At 42.4% G+C, this 27,323-nt stretch overlaps 1 protein-coding gene across 1 annotated transcript in view; it reads left to right on the top strand.

The window, feature by feature from the left end:
* The first annotated feature begins 331 nt into the window (after positions 1-331).
* agtr1a (angiotensin II receptor, type 1a) overlaps positions 332-27,323 on the top strand; it is a 96,452-nt gene continuing 69,460 nt past the window's right edge. Inside the window, exon 1 of the mRNA XM_072572017.1 lies at positions 332-455. Coding sequence (XP_072428118.1) covers positions 441-455 — 15 coding nt within the window. The 5' untranslated portion in view covers positions 332-440. The remainder of the gene's footprint in view (positions 456-27,323) is intronic.

Raw genomic sequence — 27,323 nt, forward strand, 5'->3', positions numbered from 1 at the left:
TCTCACCGTCTCCCTTCCCCCTTTCCCCCACTCATCCAAGATGCTAGTTGTTGAAAGCTATCCAGGAAAAGCTGGAACAGTGTAATTTAGCAGTGTCGGGGCCGTAGGAAAATGCCACTTCTCATGTTTACCAAGCAATTGCAAACATCTGGGAACTGGAGTATCATCGTGGAAGTTTGTCGGAACATCTGGCCTAAAACCAATGCAGGAAATAGCATCCCAAAGGAAAAGAAATTGTGGTAGCCATACTATATTTCTGCAGCTGACCAATGGAAAATGAAAATGCAATAATCAGGCTCTTGTGATACTGTTCCAAGTGCAAAGTACCGGATGCTTTCATTTCACAATGTAGTCCATTTTTAACTGTTTTTCTGGATGTTACGCTCCTAATTTTCTCAGTTTTTTTTCTGTTTGCCAAGTGTTCTCTTCTGTTTCTGACAATGGCCCCTCAAACTGTAAGTATTCTGTCTTGGTCTACAATGGTACCAGAAGAATGAGTTATGTTAGTTCACACCGAGTTTCTGCCTTCACGGTTGGGAGGTCCCAGTGGGTGCACAGCTGTGACAGTGGAGATAAGTTCCAGGCACAGGTTGTAACTTATGACTTCACAGCTCGAATCCTAACGCATGCTTAGAGTTTCTGATCTTGCCTAAGATTGTGTCAAAAGGACAATAATGACGAGTCTGCAACTGACACAAGAAAGACAACGGATGCTTTAAAGAAATAACAACGTCAGAGGAAAACTGTTCAGTTATTCCTGGCGCAATCTTTTATGAATTTAAGAGAAGCCTGGAAAATTAAAAGAATACTCATTGTTTGTTATGTCCTGGTGTGCAGCTTTTGTAAATGCTTGCTTACAAATTGCAACTGAGCAATATAAGGCAACATGATGATGTTAAGTCAGTTTCTTCATTTAAGTACTTATTTAAAGGGGCCATGGTATTGGGACGGCAAACACAAGGGGACACAACTTTAAAGTGAGGGGAGAAAGGTATAAGACAGATGTCAGAGGTAGTTTCTTTACTCAGAGAATAGTAAGGGTATGGAGTGCTTTGCCTGCAACGGTAGTAGATTCGCCAAGTTTAAGTGCATTTAAGTCGTCATTGGACAGGCATATGGACGTACATGGAATAGTGTAGGTGGGATGGGCTTCAGACTAGTATGACAGGGTGGTGCAGCATCGAGGGCCAAAGGGCCTGTACTGCGCTGTAATGTTCTATGCTCTATGTTCTATGTTCTATGGTGGCTTAGTGATGTTATTGCTAGACTATTAATCCAGGGACACCCGGTAATGGTCTGGGCTCCTGCGTTCAAATCCTGCAGATGGTGAAATTTGGACTCAATTAAAAATCTGGAATTAAGAATCGAATGGTGACCATAAAGTGATATGTTAGGAAAGTAACGTTTGGTTCACTAGTTCCCTTCAGGGGAAGGGAAATGTCTGGTCTTGCCAGGTGGAGTTGAGAAACCAAATTAGGAAAAACACAGTACATTTCTGGAAGTTCTGTATAGGTCCACGAGCAGTAGTAAGAAAATAAGTCAGGAGTCATACAGTCATAGAGATGTACAGCACAGACCCTTCGGTCCAACTTGTCCATGCAACCAGATATCCCAACCCAATCTAGTCCCACCTGGGTAAAAGAAATGGCAGGTGGAATATAATGGGGGAAAAATGTGAGGTTATGTACTTTGGTAGGAAGAAATAGAGGTGTAGGGTATTTTCTAAATGGGGAAAACTTTCAGAAATCTGAATGATAAAGGAACTTGAGAGTCCCAGTACAGGATTCTCTTAAGATTAACATGCAGGCTCAGTTGGCAGTTAGGAAGGCAAATACAATATTAGTGTCTATTTCAAGAGTGCTAGAATACAAGAGCAGGGATGTATTGTTGAGGCTGTGTAAGTCTGTGGTCAGACCACGTTTAGAATATTGTGAGCAGTTTTTGGCCCAGTTTTAAAGGAAGGATGCGCTGGCATTAGAGGGGATCCAGAGGAGGTTTATAAGAGTGATTCTGGAGATGAAGGACTTATCATATGAGCAGCAATTGAGAATTCTGGGTCAGCATTCAATGGAGTTTGGGTGGATGAGGAGGGATCTCATTGAGACTTAAGGAATACTGGAGGGCCTGGAGAGACTGGACATGGACAAGATGTTTCTATTGGTAGGAGAGCCATAGTCATAGAGTCATAGAGATGTACAGCATGGGAACAAACCCTTCAGTTCAACTTGTCCATGCCAACCAGATATCCTAAACTAGTCTACTCCTATTAGTCAGCACTGGGCCCATATCCCTCTAAATCCTTCTTATTCATATGCCCATCCAACTGCCTTTTAAATGTTGAAATTGTATCAGCCTCCACCACTTCCACCGGTAGTGCATTCCATACATTCACCACCCTCTGCATTAAAAAGCTGCCTTTTAGGTCCATTTTAAATGTGCCCCCTCTCACCTTAAACCTATGCCTGGACTCCCCTATCCTGGGAAAAGACCTTGACTATTTACCTTATCCATGCCCCTCATGATTTTATAAACTTCGATAAGGTCACCCCTCAGCCTCCGACGCTCCAGGGAAAACAGCCCCAGCCTGTTCAGTCTCTCCTTATAGCTCAAATCCTCCAACCCTGGCAACATCCTTGTAAATCTTTTCTGAACCCTTTTAAGTTTCACAACATCCTTTCTATAGCAGGGAGACCAGAATTGCACACAATATTCCAAAAGTGGCCTGACCAATGTTCTATTCCTTTGCAACATGGTGTCCCAACCCCTATACTCGATGTTCTGACCAATAAAGGTAAGCCTACCAAATGCCTTCTTCACTACCCTGTTTACCTGCGAGACTAGGATCCGGGGTCACAGCGTGAGAGAGGAGGAATGGCCCTTTAGAGTTCAGTTGAGGAGGAATTTCTTCAGTCAGACAGTGGTGAATCTGAGGAATTCATTGTTGAAGAAGGCTGTGGAGGCCAGGTCCTTGCGAGTCTTTAAGACAGAGATAAATAGGTTCTTAATTAATAAGGGGATCAAGAATTATAGGGAGAAGGCAGAAGAATAGAGTTGAGAAATGATTGAATAACAGACTCAATGAGCTAACCCTGCCCACACATCTTATACTCGAGAGCATAGTGCTAGAAAAGCACAGCAGGTCAGGCAGCATCCGAGGAGCAGGAGAATCAACATTTCGGATATAAGTCCTTCATCAGAAAGCTTCTTGATGAAGGGCTTATGCCAGAAACATTGATTCTCCTGCTCCTCGGATGCTACTTGACCTGCTGTGCTTTTCCAGCACTACACTCTTGACTCTGAGCTCCAGCATCTGCAATCCTCACTTTCTCCTGCAGTTTTTGGACAAACACATGTACATAGGATGATAGGAGCAGGAGGATACCTTTCAGCCCTTCGAGCCTGCTCTACCAATCAATAAGATGATGGCTGATCTGTGGCTGAACCCCATTAACCTTCCAAGTGTCCATACCTCTAATACACTTACTCAGTAAAAATGTGTGTATCTTAGATTTAAATTTAACAAATGAATTTACATTGACCATATTTACGGAAGATAGTTCCAAACCTGTACAACACTTTGTGTGAAAGCGTTTTCACCATACCCCCTGAATGACCTGGCCTTAATTGTGAGACTATGCCCCGGTTGTAGAATCTTCAACCAGTGGAAATCGTTTATCTTTATCTCCCCTTATGGCCTAATTGTGATTCCAACCCACAGCAATATGGCTGACCCTTAAGTATCCTATGGGCAAAATGTGCTGGACCAACCAGTAATGCCCATATGTCTTGGATTAATAAAAGAAAGTAGCAAGGCTTGAGCAGCTGATTCTCATGTTTGACAAATTGATATTTGTCACTTAGGAGCAAAGACATGTGTCTGTTCATTGTTGGCTGAATTATCTTTCTTTCTTTTAATTCATTCACGGGATGAGAGCGTCCTGCTGAGGCAAGCACTTATTGCCCCTTCCTAATCGCCCAGAAGGAATCTAAGAGTCAACTACATTGCTGTGGGTCTGGAGGCACATGTAGGCCAGACTAGGTAAGGATGGTGGTTTCCTTCCCTAAAGGATATTAGGGAAACAGATGGGTTTTTCCAACCATTGCCAATGGTTTCATGATCATCATTAGACTTTTAATTCCACATTATTATTGAATTTAAATTCCATTATCTGCTATGGCAAGATTTGAACCCAGGTCCCCAAAATATTACCTGGGTCTCTAGCCCAGTGATCATACCACTGATAATACCACTTCATTACAATCACCAGGACCTTGCCATCATCTTATTAGGCTCCAAGATCAAGCAAAGGGCAGTTTCTGAACAGAATCAAAGCCAGTTGCATTAGACCATACATTCAAAGTCAGAATTGAAAGAATTTGTGTTTCGGTCATGCCTTTCACAATCTCAGAATGATCTGAACACTTTACAACGTGGGAGACAATTCGTGAACAGCAAAGATTCCACAAACAACAATGAGATAGTGATGAGGTAATTTACCTTTCATGTTGATGAGGCACAAATACTTGTTAGGCCACTGGGGAAAACTCCTTTATTTTTTGTCAAAATAGTGCCTTCTTATTTTTTACAATCACCCTCTGATTTCCCAACCCAAGGATGGCATTTCCAACAGTGCAACATTTCCCCAACACTATATTAGGGCATCTGTTATCCACTGAACCACAATCGCTATTTATCTATTGGAATGGGAACCCAATGCAAAATTCCACCCATATTTACAACCCGGACAAGCACCGAGATCTCAATATCAATTCATTGGCTCTGTATTTACATGTAGACATGATGTAAGAGACAGTGGAATTGAACAGAAAGAGATGAGAGCTAGGTCATCTTTAATGATCATTTGAGTTGAAAAACCATTAATCGAGAACAACCTATTAGATTTAAATTGAGGACCTGCTATTATCCAGTGATCCAATACAGTGCAAGAGGTGGCAGGACAGCTAAAGCAATAACAAAGTCATGAAGATGTAGAGATTTTCCTCTTGGTATTGTGATTTTACCTCCAACAGGGTAGTTTACCTGCTGAAGCATTGTTTATGTGTGACAATGTTGTCACTTTAACAAGATTATTTTGTCTTTTTTTTTCATGAGAGGTCATAAAGACAGAGGTACCAATCTGTCTGGGCAGAAGCCTATTTTGACAATGCCAGGAGAATGGTCAGTTCTCCAGTTCAGGTTTTTTCTAGGTTCTTTTAGTTGTAACAGTGATAAGCTGCTGCAGTGCAGAGAAAGGTTTCAAGCTTCAGCAGATGGTTCCTCACTGGTTTCTCTCTCTCTGACATTTCTCCTGCCTGTAAGAAACTGAGTTTGAATTTACCTTTTGCCAAGGAGTGTATTTATGGAATGTTGCAGGAGTTAGTTAAGTTGTTATATTGAGTCAGTTGAGTTTTCAAATGGTTGTTATTCTAGATTTTGTTTTCTTTTATTCGTGCTTCAACTGTAGTGTTTAAATAAACTCTGTTTTGCTTAAAGCTGAGTGGTTTGACCAGCTGGACCACACCTGCTTCCTCTCAGTGCCAGGAATCTGGGTTCAATTCCAGCCGTGGGCAACCATCAGTTTGGAGTTTGCACATGTGTCTGTGTGGATTTTGTCCCCCAATCTAAAGATGTGCAGCCTAGGTGGATTGGCCATGCTAAATTGCCCATAAGCATCCAAGTATATGCAGGCGAGATGGATTAGTCATGGTAAATGAAAAGTAACAGGGACGGGATGTGTCTGAGTGGGATGTTTTTCAGAGGGCCATTGTTAATCCAAATAGCCTGCTTCCATGCTTAGGGAACTTATATGGTAGTTACTTGTACAAGAGAGCAGTTGTACAACCAGATCAGGATGGCCCCATTGTTTTGTTTTATTTCATCTATGCCCTAAAAGAATTGTTAACTTATTGAGTTCTGAAGTCATGCCATCATTATTATTATTTAATATACCAAAAGAAAATTATTATAGCAGCTATTTCATTTTATAACTCAACATTTTGTAGAGAGTACTTGCGGTAGGATTTCCATAATTTGTAAGTTTGGAGGAAACAGTGGAAATAACCAGTTGCTTCATTTCCATTGAATCTTCCCAGTTCCCGGCCAAAACTGGAGCCAGAAACTAGTGACTTCCAAAAGAAATGATTGACAAATTGAAGCCAGCATTACAACATCCGGCTAAGGCGTGTCAATGAGTCTCATTGATGTTGTAATTAGAAAACATTTTCCCTTTTGTACCCTCAATCAACTGCAAACACATCCAAGTCAAGAGTGTGGTGCTGGAAAAGCACAGCAGGTCAGGCAGCATCCGAGGGGCAGGAAAATCGACATTTTAGGCATAAGCCTTTCATCAGGCTTATGCCCAAAATGTCAATTTTCCTGCTTCTCGGATGCTGCCTGACTTGCTGTGTGCTTTTCCAGCACCACACTCTTGGTTCTGATCGCCAGCATCTGCAGTACTCACTTTCTCCTGCAAACACATCCAAATCAGGGATAACACAGACATGGATCCTTGTCCTTTTATACTGCTTCTAATGAAGCAACTTAACCATAACCTGAAGTTACTCAAAGCATTCCAGTGATCTCTCAATGGACATTGTATTTAAACAAATGCATGTCGTGCAATGATGGTTGCCATTAAGAGCAATAATAAAGCTACACCAGACTAATGTTGTGGAGGAGTTGGTGTTGGACTGGGTGGACAAAGTTAAAACTCACACAATACCAAGTTATAGTCCAACAGGTTTACTTGGAAGTACAAGCTTTCAGAGCGCTGCTCCTTCGCCAGGGAGCTAGTGGGGCAGGATTATAAGACCCCTCTAGCTACCTGATGAAGGAGCAGTGCTCCAAAAGCTTTTCTTCCAAACAAAACCTGTTGGGCAATAACCTGGTGTTGTGTGAGTTTTAACTTTGTCCAAATTAATGTTACATTGAACCCTCACAGGAAGTAACAATAGAGATTTTTGTAGAATCCTTACATTATGGACGTAGACCATTCAGACCAATATCAACCCTGCAAAGAGCATCCCGCCCAGTAACAGCCCCGTACATCCTGAAATTCCCATGGCTAGCCCACCTAACCTGCACATCCCTGGACACAACGGGAAGGGCTTTTTCCCCGAAGTTTTCCTGCTCCTCGGATGCTGCCTGACCTGCTGTGCCTTTCCAGCGTCACACTGTCTCAACTCTAATCTCCAGCATCTGCAGTCCTCACTTTCACAATTTAGCACGGCCAACCCAGCTAACCTGAACATCTTTGGACTGTGGAAGGAAATTGGAGCACCCAGAGGAAATGCACGCAGGCACAGGGAGAAAGCACAAACTCCACACAGTCACCAGAGACTGGAATCGGACCCAAGTCCCTGACACGGTGAGTTGGCAGTGCTAACCACTGGGCCACCATTCTTTCATTTTGATCATATTGTCTCTGTATTAATACAAAATAGGTTTCTACTGTGAGAGGATAGGCTGTGTTATTCCTTTCCCTTGGACTGCGGAATTAAGAGTTTTATTTTCTGCAGTAAAAAATAAATTATTGCTCAATCCTTAGATGTACTTTCACAAAAGGCAAAAAATACGTATCTAAATGATGTATGAACCTGAACTGCTTGCTTACTTCTTGGCGCCAGTCTAACTGCTCTCTTTGGGATTTGAAGTCCGCGTTTAACAGTTCTTTGTTGGATAAAATTTGCCAGCTATCTAATTAACTCATTTTCTGATGGCATTCTGACATCATTCTCAGGAATACTTTAAAATCAATTCTTGTACAAAGTATTCAAATTCCCCTAAAGTTGCTAACTCTGATTGGGGGTCATGCTGGAAGTCTCATCCTTATTGCACCATCGCCTCTCCCCATGCCTGCAGCCAAACAGCCTCTTCCCCCTAATTTCAAGATTTTGTTCCAGCATATAATAAATTAGAGCTTAATGTTCAAGAGACTATTTGTTGGCAGCCTAACATCAGTCCTGGAGAGTTGTCAACCTTAACTATGCTATAGAATTGAAGTAAAAAAAAAGTCATTACATATTCAAGAGCAAATTACTGTAGATGCTGGAATATAGACCGAAAACAAAAAGTGCTGGCAATCACAGCGAGTCAGGCAGCATCTTTGGAGAGAGAGCAAGCTTTCTCTCCATGGTTGCTGCCTCACCCGCTGTGATCACCAGCATTTTTTGTTTTCATTACACATTCGCCCTGTGGAGTTGCCACATGTTGCTATCATCATCCAGATCATGACGCATTCTGTTTATCAACATTCAGTCACAGGATGTGGGTGTTGCCGGCCTGGCCAGCATTTATTACCCATCCTGAATTGCCCAGAGGGCAGTTAAGAGTTAACCACATTGCTGGGTCACATGGTAAAGATGGCAAGTTTCCTTCCCTAAAGGACATTAGTGAGCCACCTGAATTTTTCGTGCCAATTGATTCTGGTTTTATGGTCAACATTAACTTCCTAATTCTGGATATTTATAAAATTCAAATTCCACTATCTACCATGGCAAGATTCAAACTCAGGTCCCCAAAACATTACTTTGCTGTCTGGATTAATAGTCGAATGATAATACCACTTGGTCATTAAATGCTATAAGTGTTAAAAGTTAAGAATTAGTTAAAATTAAATTGGTCCTTTTTGTCTCCTTCTCAAACTCAGTCTTCCACCAGATATGACTCACTCACTCATTAACATCAAGACTTTAATAATACTCACCTCTATCAGTTCTTCCCTTCCACCTCAAGATCTAAAGTTCAAAGCTTGGAAATCAGAAACATGTAAAGATTTATATCAAAACATGAAGTATGAACAAATAACTAAGGCATGAGTAGTGTCCTATAAACCAGTCTTAGAATGGCACTGATTAACTTTCAACAAGCTGTTTCCATTCCACTTTTGCTCAGGCACTCCTCAACTTAATAAAATTGGCCTTACCCCAATTTAGAACTTTATCTCCTGTTCTACCTTTGCCTTTGTGCATAACTGTGTAAAAACTAACTGAATGTTGATCATTATCATCGAAATGCTCTCTTACTCTTCCCACCTGCCCAGTTTCATTTCCCCAAGCTGAGTCCAGAGCTGCAGCCTCTCTCATTAGACATGCTACACGTTGGACAAAGAGGTTCCCCTGAATGCACTCTAACAATTATGATTCCCTCAGATCATCTCACTTTAACACTGTCACAGTTAATATTGCTTCTTAGGGAGTTGCCTACATGTTTGCTCCTCAGAGAATGGTCGAATCATACTGTACAAAAGAGACCCTTCGGCACATCAAATCTGTACTACAAAAATATACCACTACCTGCACTAGTCTTGAATGTTTTGACACTTCAGGGGCTCATCAAGTACTTTTTAAAAAGGTTGTGAGTTTACATGCCTCAACTATCCTCACAGGTAGAACATTCCAGATCCCCACCACCCTGTGGGTGAAAAAATCTTTCCTCAAATCCCTTCTAACCATCCCAGCTTTCACTTTAAAATTATTTCCTCTTGATCTTGCCCCTTCAACCAAGGAGAACAGCTGCTCTGTATCCACCTTGTCATCCCCCTCATAATTATCGACATCTCTATCCTCGATATGCTTTTGACTGTACACTCCCAATATTATAAATGCCCTTTCTTGTTCCTTGACTCAATGCATTTGGCCTAACTTGATGGTGCCCTTAACACATCACCCTTCCTCGCAGCTTTAGTTGTTTACTCAACCCAAAATTGTCTGCCTTTCTCAATTTTCATCCTCTTCTCTATCTTGTATGGATCAATAAGTTCCACAAACATCCACACTCTCCACCATGAACAGTGAATGGCAGCAAAGTGTACTATCTTCAAGATGCACTGCAGAAATTCACCAAAAGTCCTTGGACAGCATCTTCCAAACACATGACCACTACCAACTAGAAGGTCAAGGGCAGCAGATACATGGAAATACCACCTGCAAATTTGCCGCCAAGCCAATTAGCATCCTGACTTAGAGCAACGATCCTTCAAAGTCATTGGATCAAATTCCTGGATTTTCCACCTTAAGGGCATTGTGGGCCATCTATAGCACATGGACCGCAGCGGTTCAAAAAAGAAGTTCACCACTATTTTCTCTAGGGACAGTCAATAAATTCTGGCCCTGCCAGCGATGCCCACATTCCACAAGTGAACTTTAAAATAATCCTATGTTCTTTAATAGCTATGACCTTACACCCCTCCCACTCCACCAAGGACATGCAGATCCTGGGCCTCCTCCATCACTAAACCCTAACTACCCGATGCCTGGAGGAAGGAAGCCTCATCTTCCACCTTGGGACCCTGCAATCACACGGGATTAAAGTGGATTTCACCAGTTTCCCCATTTCCCCTTCCCTCACCTTATCCCAGTCCCAAGCCTCCAACTCGGCACCGCCCTCATGACCTGTCCATCTTCCTTCCCAACTATCCGCTCCACCCTCCTCTCCAACCTATCACCATCAACCCCCCCCCCCCCACCTTCATCCACCTATCACATTCCCAGCTACCTTCCCCCCAACCCCACACCCCTCCCATTTATCGCTCAGCCCCCGGCCCACAAGCCTCATTCCTGATGAAGGGCTTATGCCAGAAGCGTCGATTCTCCTGCACCTTGGATGCTGCCTGGTGTGCTGTGCTTTTCCAGCACCACACTCTCAGCCGTGGCATTTATTTGTACCCTCAACTAAGGTCTTTACCCCTTCCATTGAATTAAATACCCTTGAACACTGCCAACTCTCCCTTCTATTTCTAACCTCTATTTCCTCTGTGCCCCAGACTCATTCATTAATTTGTTGTGTTCGATTACAAGACTTAATCTGCATTCAGGAGAGAATGTCGAGCACGATGAGCTGTTTGTTTCTTTAACATTAACACTGAATATCAAAGAGCCCTCCTCATTTCTAAAACCTTCATTAAATCTCAATTTGGAAAATAAACAAAACCTAAACCAATTCAACCACAGAAAAGTTTTAAATTAAAAGCTGAGAACATGGATTTGATTTTAACTCCCACTCTCAACACAAGCCACATCTTATTTTCAATTACACCGCTCAAACCATTTTATAATGTCTGTTGTCAATGATGGAAAATCAATGAACTTGTTCTTTGCTATTGCTTTCATAAACAGCCTGGGGCAGGCTGCACATCATATCATATCCAGTCAGCAAGCCAATTTCAAAAGATTAGTTAAATTACTTTAATAAATAATGTCAGTTCACGCTGGTGAAAAGGATAGTCATTGTTATTGTGACCAGAATAATCGCAAGAAGCAGACACTCTCTCTCAAGAGCAGTTGAAATCATTTTGGACAGATTTTGTTGCAAAACTGACAATCTCTGAACAAGATTAATGTGCAAATCAGCAGCAACATGTCGCAGTGAAGAGATAAATTGCAAATTCTCACTAGTTGCCAGCAGATTTATGTAACTTTGCTGTTAACTTGACAAAAATGTTGCTGCCCTGTTGTTTCCATCACCTTAATGAAGTTGCAATAGTTTTAGCTGATGATAAAACATGTTGAGTTTTAATTTTGATTTCTTACTTTTCCTCTCTATCTCTTTTTCTCTCTCTTAATTTAGCTTTCTTTGCCTGATTTGATATTACATTCAATCACTCTAACTCACCTTCCCTGGTCCTCTGTTTAGTTTTGAATCCTCAATCTCACTTGTTGAAGAGATACTCATTCACCAAGATCCCTCCGTTAGCCATAACTAAAGCATGATCAGCTCACATCTACAGCAACTTTTTGAGAAACTAATTTAAAATTGAATTATACATGAAGAAGTCTAACAAAATTGTATAAGACTCTATGTCCCAACTGCAGCCACATCTGTCCCAAGTTCTTGAGGCTACAGTTATTAGATTAGATTAGATTAGATTACTTACAGTGTGGAAACAGGCCCTTCGGCCCAACCAGTCCACACCGACCCACTGAAGCGCAACCCACCCATTCCCCTATATTTACCCCTTTACCTAACACTACGGGCAATTTATCTGTTTTATTTAACGTATTTTGCTCCATGTTTTATTTTTCAAAAGCCAAACATTTTATTGGTTCTTCTTCACATTAAAACTTACTCCATCCTCCATGAAATGAATAGCAGTAATCAATTGAAAATTTCAAAGTTGAGCTTGATATATTTTTTCAGTCGGGCATTAAGGTTTCTAGAACCAAAGTAAGATGTAATTAAAATGCAGATTAACCATGATCTAGTTGAATGGAGGAACAAGCTCAAAGGACTTAATGGCCAAGCACTCTTTCACTGATCAAGGTAGGGAACATCACAAGTTTAGTGAATTCATGTATTAAAAATACTACACAGAGGAAGTAAAACACAGGAAGTAAAAACTTGAATGTCTAGTGTCTAAACTGGGCAATGAGTTTTCTGTGCCACATGTTTAAACTGACATTAAAATTGTTAATGAACAAATGTGAAATTGTTCCGCAAAAAAATGTTCTTCTCCAGTGTTAATATTATCTTCCCTGTTACATATAAAAATCAAGAACTTTCAATGATTTTTGAGTTCCTCATTGATAATTTTTCTGACATCTGATTGGCATATCTTGTGATGATGTTGTGGTTTTAAGAAGTGAACTTTATCCTGGTTTCTTTCATGAGAGAGATTAAACAAGTGGCAGTCTGTGCTAACATAAACAGCTTGTGAGGCCTTGGCTTGTTTTTTAAAGATGGAACAATATAAGTAGCCTGGCTGGGTGTGGCCAGGTCTCTCAGACCAGGATTTCTAGTTGTGTTCCAGTTTTTAGGTTTAGCTTAAAGCAGTTGCTGTTGATGTGTTGACTGGGTTGGAAGCTGCAGTAAATGTCTCCTGGCTGCTACTCTCTCTGAGTTTTCTCTTAATGTTTGTCCTTCTGGGTTGCTGGAGTTACCTGTCAGAAAGAATCTGTTTTCTGAATTTTGCAAAGAGTGTGTTTATGGAATGTTGCTATACTGGAATAGTTATAGTAATAGTTACTGTATCCATTATTCTGCTACATTTCTCAATAGAGTTGTTATTCTAAGTCCTTCTTTCTTTTGTAGTATCTTAACTATAGTGTTTGAATAAATAGTGTTTTGCTTAAAGTTGAGTAGTTTGACCAGTCACATCGCATCTGGAACATGGCATATCACATTTGCTTTTAAAATGAGAAAAAGTTAGGGTCTAGGCTCCCTTCTGAAAATATTTTGAGGGGGTCTGGTCTGCTCCATAGCAACCTATAAACACCTGGTTGCTACCATTGACCAGAAACTGAACTGTACCAGCTATATAAATATTGTGGCTACAAGATCAGGTCAGAGGCTGGGAATTCCAAGGTGAGTAAGTCACCTCCTGACTCCCCAAAGCCTGTCCACCATCTACAAGGTACAGGTCAGGAGTGTGATGGAATACTCCCCACTTGCCCGGCTGAGCGTAGCCCCAACAACACTCAAGAAGTTTGAGAGTATCCAGGAGAAAGCAGCCTTGCTTGATTGGCATGACATCCACCACATTTAACATCCACTCCCTCCACCACCGTAACAGCACTGCGTACCATTTACAAGATGCACAGTAGAAACTTGCTAAGGCTTCGAGTCATATGATCATACAGCATAGAAACAGGTCCTTTGGCCCACCATGTCTATGTTGATCAACAAACACCGATCTGCAGCAATCCTACTTACCTTCACTCGGTTCATAGCCTGCTATGCCCTGAGACTTTAAGTCCTTATTCAGATACTTGTTAAGTGTACCAGCCTCTCCCACTGTCTTAGGCAGCATGTTCCATATTCCTACACCCTCCCAGGCGAAAATATTCTTTCTCAGATCTCTTCTGAACTAACACCATCAGAAATCCCCAGCTACAATGTCTTTCTCCTCTGTGAATAAAGTTGAGAAATATTCATTCAATACTTCACCCTCATCTTCAGGCCCTACACACAGGCTGTCTCTTTGGTCTCTGATATGCCCTATTCTTTTTCCAATAATCCTTTTACTATTAATATACTTGTAAAGTACCTTGGGCGTTCCCTGTTTCTATCTGCCAAAAATTTTTGTGGCCCCTCATTTCCCTTCTGATTTTTTTTTTAAGCAACACCCTACATTCTCCATATTTTTAAAGAGCCTCCCCTTGTATCTGACATATACTTCTTTCTTTTTCTTTATCAAACTCACAATTTCCCTTGGATTTGCTGTCATTGCCCTTCACTCTTAGAGGAATTTAGAACATGGAACATAGAGCGTTACAGTGCAGTACAGGTCCTTCGGCCTTCGATGTTGCGCTGACCCGTGAAAATAATCTGATGCCCATCTAACCTACACCGTTCCATTACTATCCACATGTATGTCCAATGCCCAATTAAATGCCCTGAATGTCGGCGAGTCCACTGCTGTTGCAAGCAGGCCGTTCCACACCCCTCCTACTCTCTGAGTAAAGAAATTACCCCTGATATCAGTCCTAAATCTATCACCCCTCAATTTAAAGCTACATTCCCTTGTGTTAGCCTTCACCAGCAGAGGAAAAAGGCTTTCACTGTCTACCCTATCTAAAACTCTGATTATCTTGTACGTCTCGATTAATTCACCTCTCCACCTTCTTCTCTCCAATGAAAACAGCCTCAGTTCCCTCAGCATTTCCTCATAAGACCTTCCCTATATACCAGGCAACATCCTAGTAAATCTCCTCTGAACCCTTTCCAAAGCTTCCACATCCTTCCTATAATGTGGTGACCAGAACTGTACGTAATACTCCAGGTGTGGCCTTACCAGTGTCTTATACAGCTGCAGCATGACCTCGTGGGTCCTAAATTCAATCCCCCTCCCAATAAGCCCCAACACATCATATGCCTTCTTAACAGCCAGGCTGGCCCTGAACTCTCACTGTACTACTTTTAAAAGATTCCCACTTTCCGAATGTAGACTTACCTGCAAGATGCTGCTCCGAGGTTATGTTTGCCAGATTCCCTCGAATGATATTGAAGTTGGCCTTGCCCCAGTTTTGACACTTAACTTCTGTGCTATCCTTATCTCTTTCCATAAAGACTTTGAAACTTACAGAGTTACATTCACTCTCCTCAAAATGTTCACCCACTCAAAGTTCAACCACTTGATCGTTTCAGTCCCTAAGATTAGGTCTCACACTTCCCTATCTTGACTTGGACTATCTACCTGTTGGTACAAAAAGCTCTCCTGGATGCACTTTAAAAATTCCACTCCTGTCTAATCCCTTCACATGAAGGTGATCCCAGTTAATGTTAGTAAAGTTGAAAGCCATTACCGACTATAACCCAGTTTCTCTCCCACCTCCCTGATTTGCCTACACACCTGCACTTCTATCTCCCTCTGACAGGCGGGAGGCGTCTTGTACAATCCCAGCAAAGTAATCACCCCTTTATTATTTCTAAACTCCACCCAGATGGCCCCATCTGAAGACCCTTTTGGACACCCTCCCTCATTCCTTCAGTGACGATTTCCTTTATCAATTCTTCAATGTCCCACTTGCCTTAAACTTTCCCCCAATCAAGCCTGAAACTTCCACACCCTGGAATATTGAGCTGCCAGTCCTGTCCAACCTTCAACCATGTCTCAGTGATTGCAACAGTTTCATAATCCCACATTCTGATCTTACCAGTCAGGCTCCTTGCATTAAAATAGATATAATTTAGCCTCCCATGTGCCTTACTCTTGCCATGTCTTCTCCATCCACTGGACTGTCCTTCTGTAGTTGATTGAACCTACATCTACTTGCTATCCTATTCTCCTGCCAAACTAATTTAACTCCTTTGACAGCACCTTCCAAACCCATGACATTTACCACTCCGAAGAAGAAGGGCAGCAGACTCATGAAAACACTGTGGGCGGCAGGGTGGCTCAGTGGTTAGCACTGCTGCCTCACAGCGCTCGGTATCTGAGTTCGATACCAGCCTCGGGAAATTGTGTGGAGTTTGCACTTTCCCCCCACGTCTGTGTGGGTTTCTTCCTGGTGGTCCAGTTTCCACCCACAGTCCAACGGTTAGGTGAATTGTCTATGCTAAGTTGCCTATAGTGTTCAGGGATGTGTAGGTTAGGTGCATTAGTCAGGGGTAATTATAGGGTAGGGGGAATGGGTCTGGCTGAGTTAATCTTCGGAGGGTTAGTGTGGACCTGAAGGGCCTATTTCCATACTGTAAAGATTCTGTGATTTCCAAATGCCCAAGCCATTCACCATTTTGATGTGGGACTTTATCACTGCTCCTTCAGTGTCACTGGGTCAAAATCCTTGAACTTCTTTTGTAATGTTATAGCTACATCACATGGACTGTAGCCTTTCAAAAAGAATGTAGCTCACCCAACTTCTCAAGGGCAATGAAGAATAAATGCTGACTCAGCCAGTGATGGCCGCATTCCATGAATGAATGCAAGAAAATATCAAACTCAGCTGTACAAGAGAAAAAGAGAGGAGCATTATTCAAAATTATAAGGGTAAACCATAATAACTTCAATATGATTCGAATATTATCATTTCTTACCAAACGGCTTTGGACAGATTTTATAAATGTGATTGCATTGCACTCAACGATTGAGCAGAATAAACAAGATTACTGTTGAACATGATACACACGCTCAGCTTAAAATGGTCATTGAAATATTGGTTCAGAAACAAGCAGAGGTGAAGGGAGTAAAGTAATGGGCAGAAATTGTTCTTTCGACACCAATAGTGAAGGGAAAACTAAAACACATAAAATAATTATTTTACAAACACATTCATTATCACAGGATGTAGTTGATGCCAAAACATTGAATGTATTGAAGAGGCAGCTAGATATAGCAAGTGGGGTGAATGGGAGCAAAGGTTATGGGGAGAAAGCAGGATTAGGCTATTGAGTTGATGAATGGCGGAATAGGCTCGAAGGGCTAAGTGGTCTCCTCCTGCTCCTATCTTCTATGTTTCTTTGCTTAAGGTAAAAGGACAACTAAGGAAAGAGTAGGACCCATTAAGGACCATAATGGTTATTTCTGTTTAGAGCCAGAAGACATAGATAAAAGCTTCCAGATGAATAGTTTTGTTGGTGTTCAATGGTGAGAGGGATGATGTGAATTTGGAAATTCGGGATAAGGACTATGATATAATTAAAGAAATTAGTATAGACAGAGAGGAGGTTCTAAGTGGTCTGGTAGGCTTAAAAGTAGATAAATCTCCAGGGTCAGATGAGATGTATCTCATGCTGTTGAGTGAGATAAGGGATGAAACAGCAGGGTCATTGGCAATTATTTTCAATTCCTCTCTGGCCACAGAAGAGGTGCCAGAGGACTGGACGACAGGAAATATGGTATTGTTATTCAAGGAGGGAGCAAGGCATAAATCAGGAATACTACAGGCCACTTAGTCTAACTCAAATGGTAGGAAACTAGTGGAAGTAATTCTGCAAGACAGAATTAATCTGCATTTGGAGAGGCAAGGGAGAATCAGAAACAGTCTGTATGGTTTGTAAAGGGGAGATCATATCTGACCAACTTGATTGGATTTTTTGAAGGGACAACCAGGTGTGTAAAAGAGGGGAATGCATTCGTTGTAGTCCACCCAGACTTTCGCAAGTCTTTTGATAAAGTTTTGCATGGGAGACTGACAGCAAAGGTAAGACCTCGTAGGACCAAGGAAAATTGGCTAATTGGATCTGCAATTGGCTGAGTGACAGGAAGTAGAGGGTGATGATTGAGAGGTGTTTTTTTCTGACTGGAAGCCTGTGTCCAGTAGGATCCCACAATAATCATTGTGTGCAGATGATACAAAAATTGGTGGAGTGTTAGATATTGAGGAGGGTAGCCTTTGGTTCTAGGAGAATATTGAAGGCCTGGTCAGATCAGTTAATCAGTGGCAATTGGAATTTAGTCCAGATAAATGTTGTACTTTAGCAGGACAAACAAGACTAGGTAATGGATGATGAATGGTAGGACCCTGGGAAGTGGCATTGCAAATACATACCTAAACTGCCCAACCATCATCGGCTGCTTCATCAAATGACCTGCCATTGATCATAAGATCAGAAGTGGGGATATTTACTAATGATTGTATAATGTTCAAGTCCTTTCAGATTCTGAAGCAGTCCCTGTCCATATGCAGCAATACTTGAACAAACAAAGTTTGGGTCTTAGAAGTGGCAAGTAACAGTCATGTAATATAAGTGCCATGCAATGACAATCTCCAACACGACCGAATCTAACCATCTCCCCCGACATTCAATGGTATCGTCATCACAGATATGCCCACTATCAACTTTATGGGGCTTACCACTGATCAGAAACTGAAGGAGGTAGAAGGAGGTAGATGAGGGGAAAGCGGTAGATGTGGTATATATGGATTTTAGTAAGGCATTTGATAAGGTCCCCCATGGTAGGCTACTGCAGAAAATACAGAGATATGGCATTGAGGGTGAGTTGGAGGTTTGGATTAGGAATTGGCTGGCTGGAAGAAGACAGAGGGTAGTAGTTGATGGCAAAGGTTCATCTTGGAGTGCCGTCACTAGCGGTGTTCCGCAAGGATCTGTTTTGGGACCATTGCTGTTTGTCATTTTTATAAATGACCTGGAGGAAGGGTTAGAAGGTTGGGTGAGCAAGTTTGCGGATGATACGAAAGTCGGAGGAGTTGTAGACAGTGAGGAAGGATATGGCAGGTTACAGCGGGATATAGAGAAGCTGCAGAGCTGGGCAGAAAGGTGGCAAATGGAGTTCAATGTAGCTAAGTGTGAGGTGATTCACTTTGGTAAGAGTAATAAAAAGATGGGGTACTGGGCTAATGGTCGGATACTTGGTAGTGTGGAAGAGCAGAGGGATCTTGGTGTCCATGTACACAGATCTCTGAAAGTTGCCACCCAGGTAAATAGTGCAGTGAAGAAGGCATATGGCGTACTGGCTTTTATTGGTAGAGGAATTGAGTTCCGGAGTCCTGAGGTCATGCTGCAGTTGTATAAGACTCTGGTGTGGCCGCATCTGGAATATTGTGTGCAGTTTTGGTCGCCATACTATAGGAAGGATGTGGAGGCACTGGAACGGGTGCAGAGGAAGTTTACCAGGATGTTGCCTGGTATGGTAGGGAGATCGTATGAGGAAAGGCTGAGGCACTTGGGGTTGTTTTCATTGGAGAAAAGAAGGTTTAGGGGTGACTTGATAGAGGTGTACAAGATGATTAGGGGGTTAGATAGGGTTGACAGTGAGAACCTTTTTCCACGTATGGAGTCAGCTATTACAAGGGGGCATAGCTTTAAATTAAGGGGGGGGTAGATATAGGACTGATGTTAGGGGTAGGTTCTTCACTCAGCGAGTCGTAAGTTCATGGAATGCCCTGCCAGTAGCAGTGGTGGACTCTCCCTCTTTATGGGTATTTAAGCGGGCTTTGGATAGGTATATGGAGGATAGTGGGTTAGTGTAGGTTAGGTGGGCTTTGATCGGCGCAACATCGAGGGCTGAAGGGCCTGTACTGCGCTGTATTCTTCTATGTTCTATGTTCTATGTTCTATGAACTGGAGCAGGCATACTGTAGCTAAAAGAATAGGCCTGAGGCTAGGAATCTGTAATAAAGAACTCACTTCCTGTCTCCCCAGTGCCAGCCCACCATCAAGGCACAAGATAGGAGTCTGATTGAATTCTCCCCTCTTGCCTGGATGAGTGAAGCTTCAACAACACTCAAAAAGCTTTGTACAATCTGAGACAAAGCAGCCTGCTGAATTGGTACTACATGCATCACATCAACACTCACTTCCTTTACGACTGAAGCATCATGGTAGCAGAGTGTACCATCTGCAACATGTACTGCAACATCAAGATTCCTTCAATGGCATTTCCAAACCTGCAGCATTTACCATCTAGAGGGATAAGGACAGTGGATACATGGGAGCACGAACAAATGAAAGTTCCTTGCAAGTCAGACACCATCCAGACTTGGATTTATTACTGCCATTCCTTTAATTCCACTGGGTCAAAATCCTGGAACACTCTTTGCTGAAGTGTTAGCATTGTAGCCATCCCAACACCCCAAGGATTGCAGCAGCTCAACAGGCACCTTCACCAGGATAACTAGGAATGGGCAATAAATGCTGGCACAGCCAGGGACAATCTCATCCCCTGACTGAGTAAAAATAAAATAATGAGGAAACTGAGAGACCATACTTATTCTGATGAGGATGAATATGATTATGAGATAGGGATACCTCATGTTGTGGAACAGTGACAGCAGCAGTTAGGTGTGAGAGACTATGAAGAAAGGATAAAGTAGCTCATTGATGGCTAGGATATTGTGGCTCAGTGGTTAGCACTGCTGCCTCACAGCACCAGGGTCCTGGGTTTAATTCCTGCCTCAGGCGACCAGTCTGTGTGGAGTTTGCACATTCTCCCCGTGACTGCGTGGGTTTCCTCCGGGCGCTCCAGCTTCCTCCCGCACTCCAAAAGTGTGCAGGTCAGGTAAATTGCCCATAGTGTTAGATGTATTGGTCATGGGTAAATGTAGGGGGGTGGGTTACACTTCAGAGGGTTGGTGTGGACTTGTTTCGATTAGAGTGTTGCTGGAAAAGCACAGCAGGTCAGGCAGCATACAAGGAGCAGGGAAATCTTCTCCCCAGACCCACCCCCCTCCCATTTATCTCTCCACCTGGAGGCTCCCTGCCTCATTCTTGATGAAGGGCTTTTGCCCGAAACGTTGATTTTCCTGTTCCATGGATGCTGCCTGACCTGCTGTGTGTTTCCAGCACCATTTTAATCTAGACTCTGACCTGCAGTCCTCACTTTCATCTTGTGAGCCAAATAGCCAGTTTCCACACTGTAGAGAATCTAAACATCAGTCGGGAATCTAATCTAGCCTGTACTGTTGAGAGAGGTATACACAGAATAATATCACGTACAACAGTGTAAGTAAAAGAGTGGGGAAGGTGATGGCTGAGTGGTATTATCACTGGACTGTTAAACCAGAGACCCACATAATGTTCTGAGAACCAAGGTTCAAATCCTATCATAGCAAGTGTTGGAACTTGAATTCAAAACAAAAAATCTGGAATTCAGAGTCTCATGATGATGATCATGAGTCTATTGCCAATTGTCAGGGAAAAACCCATCTGGTTCACTAATGTCCTTTAAAGAAGGAAATCTGCTACTCTTACCTGGTCTGCTCCACATATGTGGTTAACTGTTAACTGCCCTCTGGGCAATAAATGCGAGCCTAGCCAGTGACGCCCTCAACCTGCAAATGAGTAATAACAAAAAGCATTACAGGATACAAGCTACCTGAGGAAATAAGGATCTTTCCAAAATACAAATTATGTGGAGGTGCCAGTGTTGGACTGGGGAGGACAAGGTCAGAAGTCACCAGGTTATAGTTCAACAGATTTCGAAGCATTGCTCCGAAAACTTGTGATTTCAAATAAACCTGTTGGAGAAGGACACGGAAGATATAAAATGTGGGGAAATAGATGGTGACGTCACATTACAGAGTAATATTATAGGTGCTTCATATCTTAAAACACGTAAAAGTGCATAAATCCCCAGCATCTCATCAGGTGTGCCCTCGAACTCTGTGGGAAGGTAGGAAAGTGATTGCTGTGCCCCTTGCTGAGATATTTATATCATGGGAGGTGCTGGAAGACAGGATGTTGGCTAACATGGTGCCACTATTTAAGAAAGATGGTAATAAAAGGCCAGGGAACTATAGATCAGTGAGCCTGACATTGGTAGTGAGCACGTTGTTGGAGGGAATCCTGAGGGACAGGATGTACATGTATTTGGAAAGGCAAGAACTGATTAGGGATAGTCAACATGGCTTTGTGCGTGGGAAATCATGTCTCACAGACTTGACTGAGTTGTTTGAAGAAGTAACGCAGTGCATTAATGAGGACAGAGCGGTAGACGTGATCTATATGTAATTGAGTCAGGCATTCGACAAGGTTCCCCATGGTTGAATGGTTAACAAGGTTAAATCTAATGGAATGCAGCAGAACTACTCATTTGGACACAGAACTGGCTCGAAGGTAGAAGACAAAAGTTGGCGGTGGAAAGTTGCTTTTCAGTCTGGATGCCTGCGACCAGTGGTATGCCACAAGGATTGGTGCGAGGTCCACTGCTTTTTGTCATTTATATAAATGATTTGGATGTGAACATAGCAGGTATAGTTAGTAAGTTTGCAGATGACACCCAAGTTGGAGGTGTAGTGGACAGCAAAGAAGGTAACCTCAGAGTACAATGGGTTCTTGATCAAATCTTCATCACATCAAGATATGATGTGGGTGGCACGGTGGCATGTGGGCGGCACGGTGGCATTGTGGGCGGCACAATGGCAGGTGGGCGGCACAGTGGCACAGTGGTTAGCACTGCTGCCTTACAGCACCAGAGACCCGGGTTTAATTCCCGACTCAGGCGACTGACTGTGTGGAGTTTGCACATTCTCCCCGTGTCTGTGTGGGTTTCCTCCGGGTGCTCCGGTTTCCTCCCACAATCCAAAGATGTGCAGGTCAGGTGAATTGGCCATGCTAAATTGCCCGTAGTGTTAGGTAAAGGGGTAAATGTAGGGGAATGGGTGGGTTGCGCTTCGGCGGGTCGGTGTGGACTTGTTGGGCTGAAGGGCGTGTTTCCATACTGTAAGTAATCTAATCTAAATGGGTCAATGTGCTGAGGAGTGCCAGATGGAGTTTAATTTAGATAAATGTGAGGTGCTGCATTTTGGAAAAGCAAATCTTAGCAGGAGTTATGCAGTTAAAGGTAAGATCCTGTGGAGTGTTGCTGAACAGAGACCTTGGAGTGCAGGTTCATAGCTCCTTGAAATTAGAGACACAGGTAGATAGGATAGTGAGGAAGGCTTTTGGTATGCTTTCCTTTATTAGTCAGAGCATTGAGTACAGGAGTTGGGAGGTCATGCTGCGGCTGTACAGGACATTGGTTAGGCCACTTTTGGAGTATTGTGTGCAATTATAGTCTCCCTCCTATCAGAAGGATGTTGTGAAACCTGAACAGGTTCAGAAAAGATTTACAACGATGTTGCCAGGTTGGAAGATTTGAGCGATAGTGAGAGGGTGAATAGGCTGGGGCTGTTTTCATTGGAGCATCAGAGGCTGAGGGGTGACCTTAGAAAGGTTTATAAAATCATGAGGGGCATGGATAGGATATATAGACAAAGTCTTTTCGCTGGGGTTGGGAGTCCAGAACAAGAGAGCATAGTTTTAGGATGAGAGGGGAAAATTTTAAAGAGGACCTAAGGACCTACTTTCTCACACAGAGCATGTGTATGGAATGAGCTGCCAGAAGAAGTGGTGGAGGCTGGTACAATTGCAAAATTTAAAAGGCATCTGGAAGTGTATATGGATACAAAGGGTTTAGAGGGTTGTGGGCCAAATTAGTTGATAAATTAGATTAGTTCAGCTAGCTGATCGGCATGAATGAGTTGGACCGAATGGTCTGTTTCCATGCTGCATATCTCTATGACTCTGTGACTGTAATCTGCTGTCGTGTGACTTCTGACAAAATACTAATGTGAGGTACAAACATATATTGTAACTGACAGCCTGATTAAATATCAATGGTGTAAGATCTTGAAGGCAATTCAAAGCCACACACCCACACTGCAGCCCCCCTTAAAAGAAACATTTTTAAAGACTTTTCATGATTTGAAATTTTCAGATATACCTCCTTACAAACTTACAAAAACATTAATTGCTGGGAAAACTCAGCAGATCTGGCTGGATTTGTGGAAAGGGAAAGCAGTGTTAATGTTGCAGATCCAGTGACCATTCTTCAGGACAGTAAAACTTACTTTGCTGAAGTGAATACAGATTTTTAATATTTTGTTTGCTGCTTCCCAGGAACATGGGGACATTTCCTTAGTGCACTATGTATAATGAGATCAGAAATGGGATGTTGCAAGCATTTAACACAGCCATTCTACTTTGTCATAAACAAAGATGTGCTCATAAATTAATTAAATATTGTATCGACCAGATAGGGAGATGGCATTATGCAGGAAGTGTAAAATAAATCGATAGAGTTAACATTGCTTAGGGATGAGTACTGAACAAAGCCAGATAAATAAATGACATGACTCTTAAATCTGTTGCATTCTACACAATAACTAGAACTTTGTGTAGTGCTTTTTATGAAATTTAATAAAATGTGCCAAGGCATCTCACACAAGTATTGCAAAACAAAATGTGACATCAAGCCACATAGGGAGGTTTTGGGGCAACTGACCGAAAACTGCTCAACGCAATCGGTGCAAGGACATCAACCAGAAATATATATTTCTCTGTACACAGATGGGGCCCAGCCTATTGAATGGTTCTAGCATTTTCTCAATATATTGCAGATTTCCAACAATCACAGTTTACTTTCTTCAAGTTTAATATTTCTGTAAAGATCTAATTCTCAGCCTCATTCCATTTGAAAAAAAAAGTCATGTTCCAAAATCACTCATATAGAGGGAATGCCTCCAAATTTATCTCCTTTTGGTTTTGCTCGAAGTGAGTTGTCAAAGGAATTAGGAACGCCTGTCACCGAGGTGGACAAACTATCAGAGCAATTAAGGCCTCACAGGTACCTTTTCCAGATCAATGGATCCCTTCAGAATATCTCTCAAACACCTAATTATTGCAGAATCAGGATAAGGAAGCAGAGCCAATGTCACATGCACTTTCAGGAATGATGGTTTATTTCCCACTTTGTAGCACCTTCTAAAGATCCACTAAAACATCAGCTTAGGCAAGTTAAGTGCAACTTGGAAAGGAGGGAAATAACAACTGAGGCTAGACACTGATGATATTAATAATTTGGAGTGAGTGAGGTTCCATAGGATCCCCATGGTATGGCAACGGTCATTCGGCCCAACAAGTCCACACCAGCCCTCCAAAAGGCATTCCTCTATCCTTTTCCTGTAAACTTACATTTCCCATGGCTTATCCATCTAATCTATACATTCCTGCACGCAATGGGCAATTTGGCATGGTCAATCCACCTAACTTGCACAACTTTGGACTGTGGGAGGAAACCAGATTACCCAGAGGGGACTCACATAAACATGGAGAGAATGTGCAGCTGCACACAGACAATTACCTGAGGTGGAGTTGAACCCACATTCCTCACACTGTGAGGTAGCAGTGCTAACACTGAGCCACCATGCCACCCTTATGTCACCCTATTGATTGAATACCTTCAGAGAATGGTTAACAAATCTAAATTTACTCGAGTCAGTAATTTCTTCTGGATGAGTGTTACATTGATTTTATAAAGAAATGTTCTATTGCCAAATCAAACTCTGTGAGTTTTATTTCTGGAATGAGTAAACTAAGTCTATGAAAGTTCTTTCATTAATGCTTCAAGCAAAGGAACATGGAACAGGTGAACAAATTAACATTAGATTATTACCTATTTGTTTGTCTTGCTGGCCACCTTAATTAGATAGTGTTGAGAAACGTTTTATCAGTTTTGTATTACCTACTATAATAACATGGCTGTGCCATGATATTTACAGATATCATGTTATCATGATATTTACGTGATATTTCAAAACTATTGTTTTGGAAACTGCATTCATGGAGAAGTTAAATGAAAGACAACTGGCAATGCATGTTGTACTTGATAAAGTATAAAGTAAATCAGGAATAATGGTTTTTCTGATGGCTCAAGTTTCAAGAGTCTGAAGTTTGCATTAGGATAGAAATACTAATGAAACCAATAGGTTTTACAGTGTGGATAGGAATGAGTTCGGATAATGGCATTCAGTGACTTGACCTAATGCACTAGACAGAAAGCCCATTGAACTGGGTCTCCCTTTGGGCAGAACTCACCGGTGAAGAGCTGGAGGTGGGGCAGACATTTTCTTGGGTGGAGCCTGACCTCTGCCCCCTCTCAGGTTCCACCAGATTTAAACTATGATGGAAAAACCTTTTAACACCACATGACCAATGGAGGTCCTTTTAAGTGACCAAATACTGATTACTTAAGGAAATCATCCAAACAGCACTCATTGAACCCCAGCTGAATGCAAGGCTGTCCCCAAGCAGTATGTCCCCGAGTGGGAAGTGTGTTGGGTTTTTTGTCATCAGGTGGGCGTGCCCCTCAATCAAAGGCACTTTTATCAAGGGATTGGAATCAATAAGGGAGAGGCCAAATAAGAGCTCTTCCCCCCCCAACCCCACCAACCCTTTGATTCTGACACACCCTGCACCCACCTCACTCCTCCTAACCCCACCTGCAACCATCACACCTTCCCTTTCCAGGGGGAGGTCTTCTAGCAGCTCCCTCTCTCTGGCCTCCTCAGTCATGCTGTTAAGTGCAAGAGCCACTGGCCTCTAGTGGACTGGAATTTCTCACTAGGCCAGAACTCAACCCCTCCGGATTTCAGGGAAAAGCTCACAAGTGGCCTCATTGGAATGTGTTTGAGTATCCTTCACAAAAAAAAAGCTACACAGGTCTCTTGCCTGCTTTCCAAAGGTAGATAGAACCCCCTAAGCAACAACAGCCTGGGATTTACACTCCGCCCAATTCATCCAGATCATCAAAATGGTTCAAACCTCTCACTGGGTGCTTCAAGTGGACAAAAGGATCATTACACTCACTCACCTTCTATTATGCATCAAAAATACAAACCGATCATTATGGCTTTTAGGGTTGAATGAAAACATGGTGGGGATCAAGCAGCAGTGATTGCCGATTGGCTGAATGTTTTGTGCACTGGTATCATGTGACTGATGAATCTCTAGCTAAATCATAAGATTGGCACGGTGGTTCACAGCACCAGGGGCCTTGGTTATATTCCAGCCTCGGGCAACTGTCTGTGTGGAGTTTGCACATTCTCCCTGTGTCTGCTTGGGTTTCCTCTTGGTGCTCCAGTTTCCTCCCACAGTCCAACGGTGTGTAGGTTAAGTGGATTGGCCATGGGAAGTGCAAGGCTATATAGGGATGGAGTGGGTCTGGGTGGGATGCTCTTCAGAGGGTTGGTATGGAATCAATGGGCCAATTGGCCTCTTTCCTCATTATCGGGATTCTTTGATTCATCAACAATGTTTGGTTAATGACAGGAAGTGCCATTGATGTGACAAAAAAACTAAATGTGAGAACCCTAAATTAATCGGGAAAACCCAGAAGATGAAGCATCCATTAAATGAGATAACAGGGAAGTAATTCAAAACCTGGCTTTGATGTGAGACCAAGTGGTCAAGTGACCATGGGCTCAAAATTGGAAATTCTAAATTGACCCACAGCCAGAGAAATGGACCTGATAGAAAATTGGTCAAATTAAATTTAACAGCAGCCATTAGTGACAGAGAACAATAAAAGCCAAGGTCAAAGAGGTCACAAAGGTTCAAGGGAACCAGCCCAAGGGTTGTGCATTAGGGATGTTTTGATCAGAATTTC

Source organism: Chiloscyllium punctatum, chromosome 6, assembly GCF_047496795.1.
Source record: "Chiloscyllium punctatum isolate Juve2018m chromosome 6, sChiPun1.3, whole genome shotgun sequence".
In the NCBI taxonomy this organism is placed as follows: Eukaryota; Metazoa; Chordata; class Chondrichthyes; order Orectolobiformes; family Hemiscylliidae; genus Chiloscyllium; species Chiloscyllium punctatum.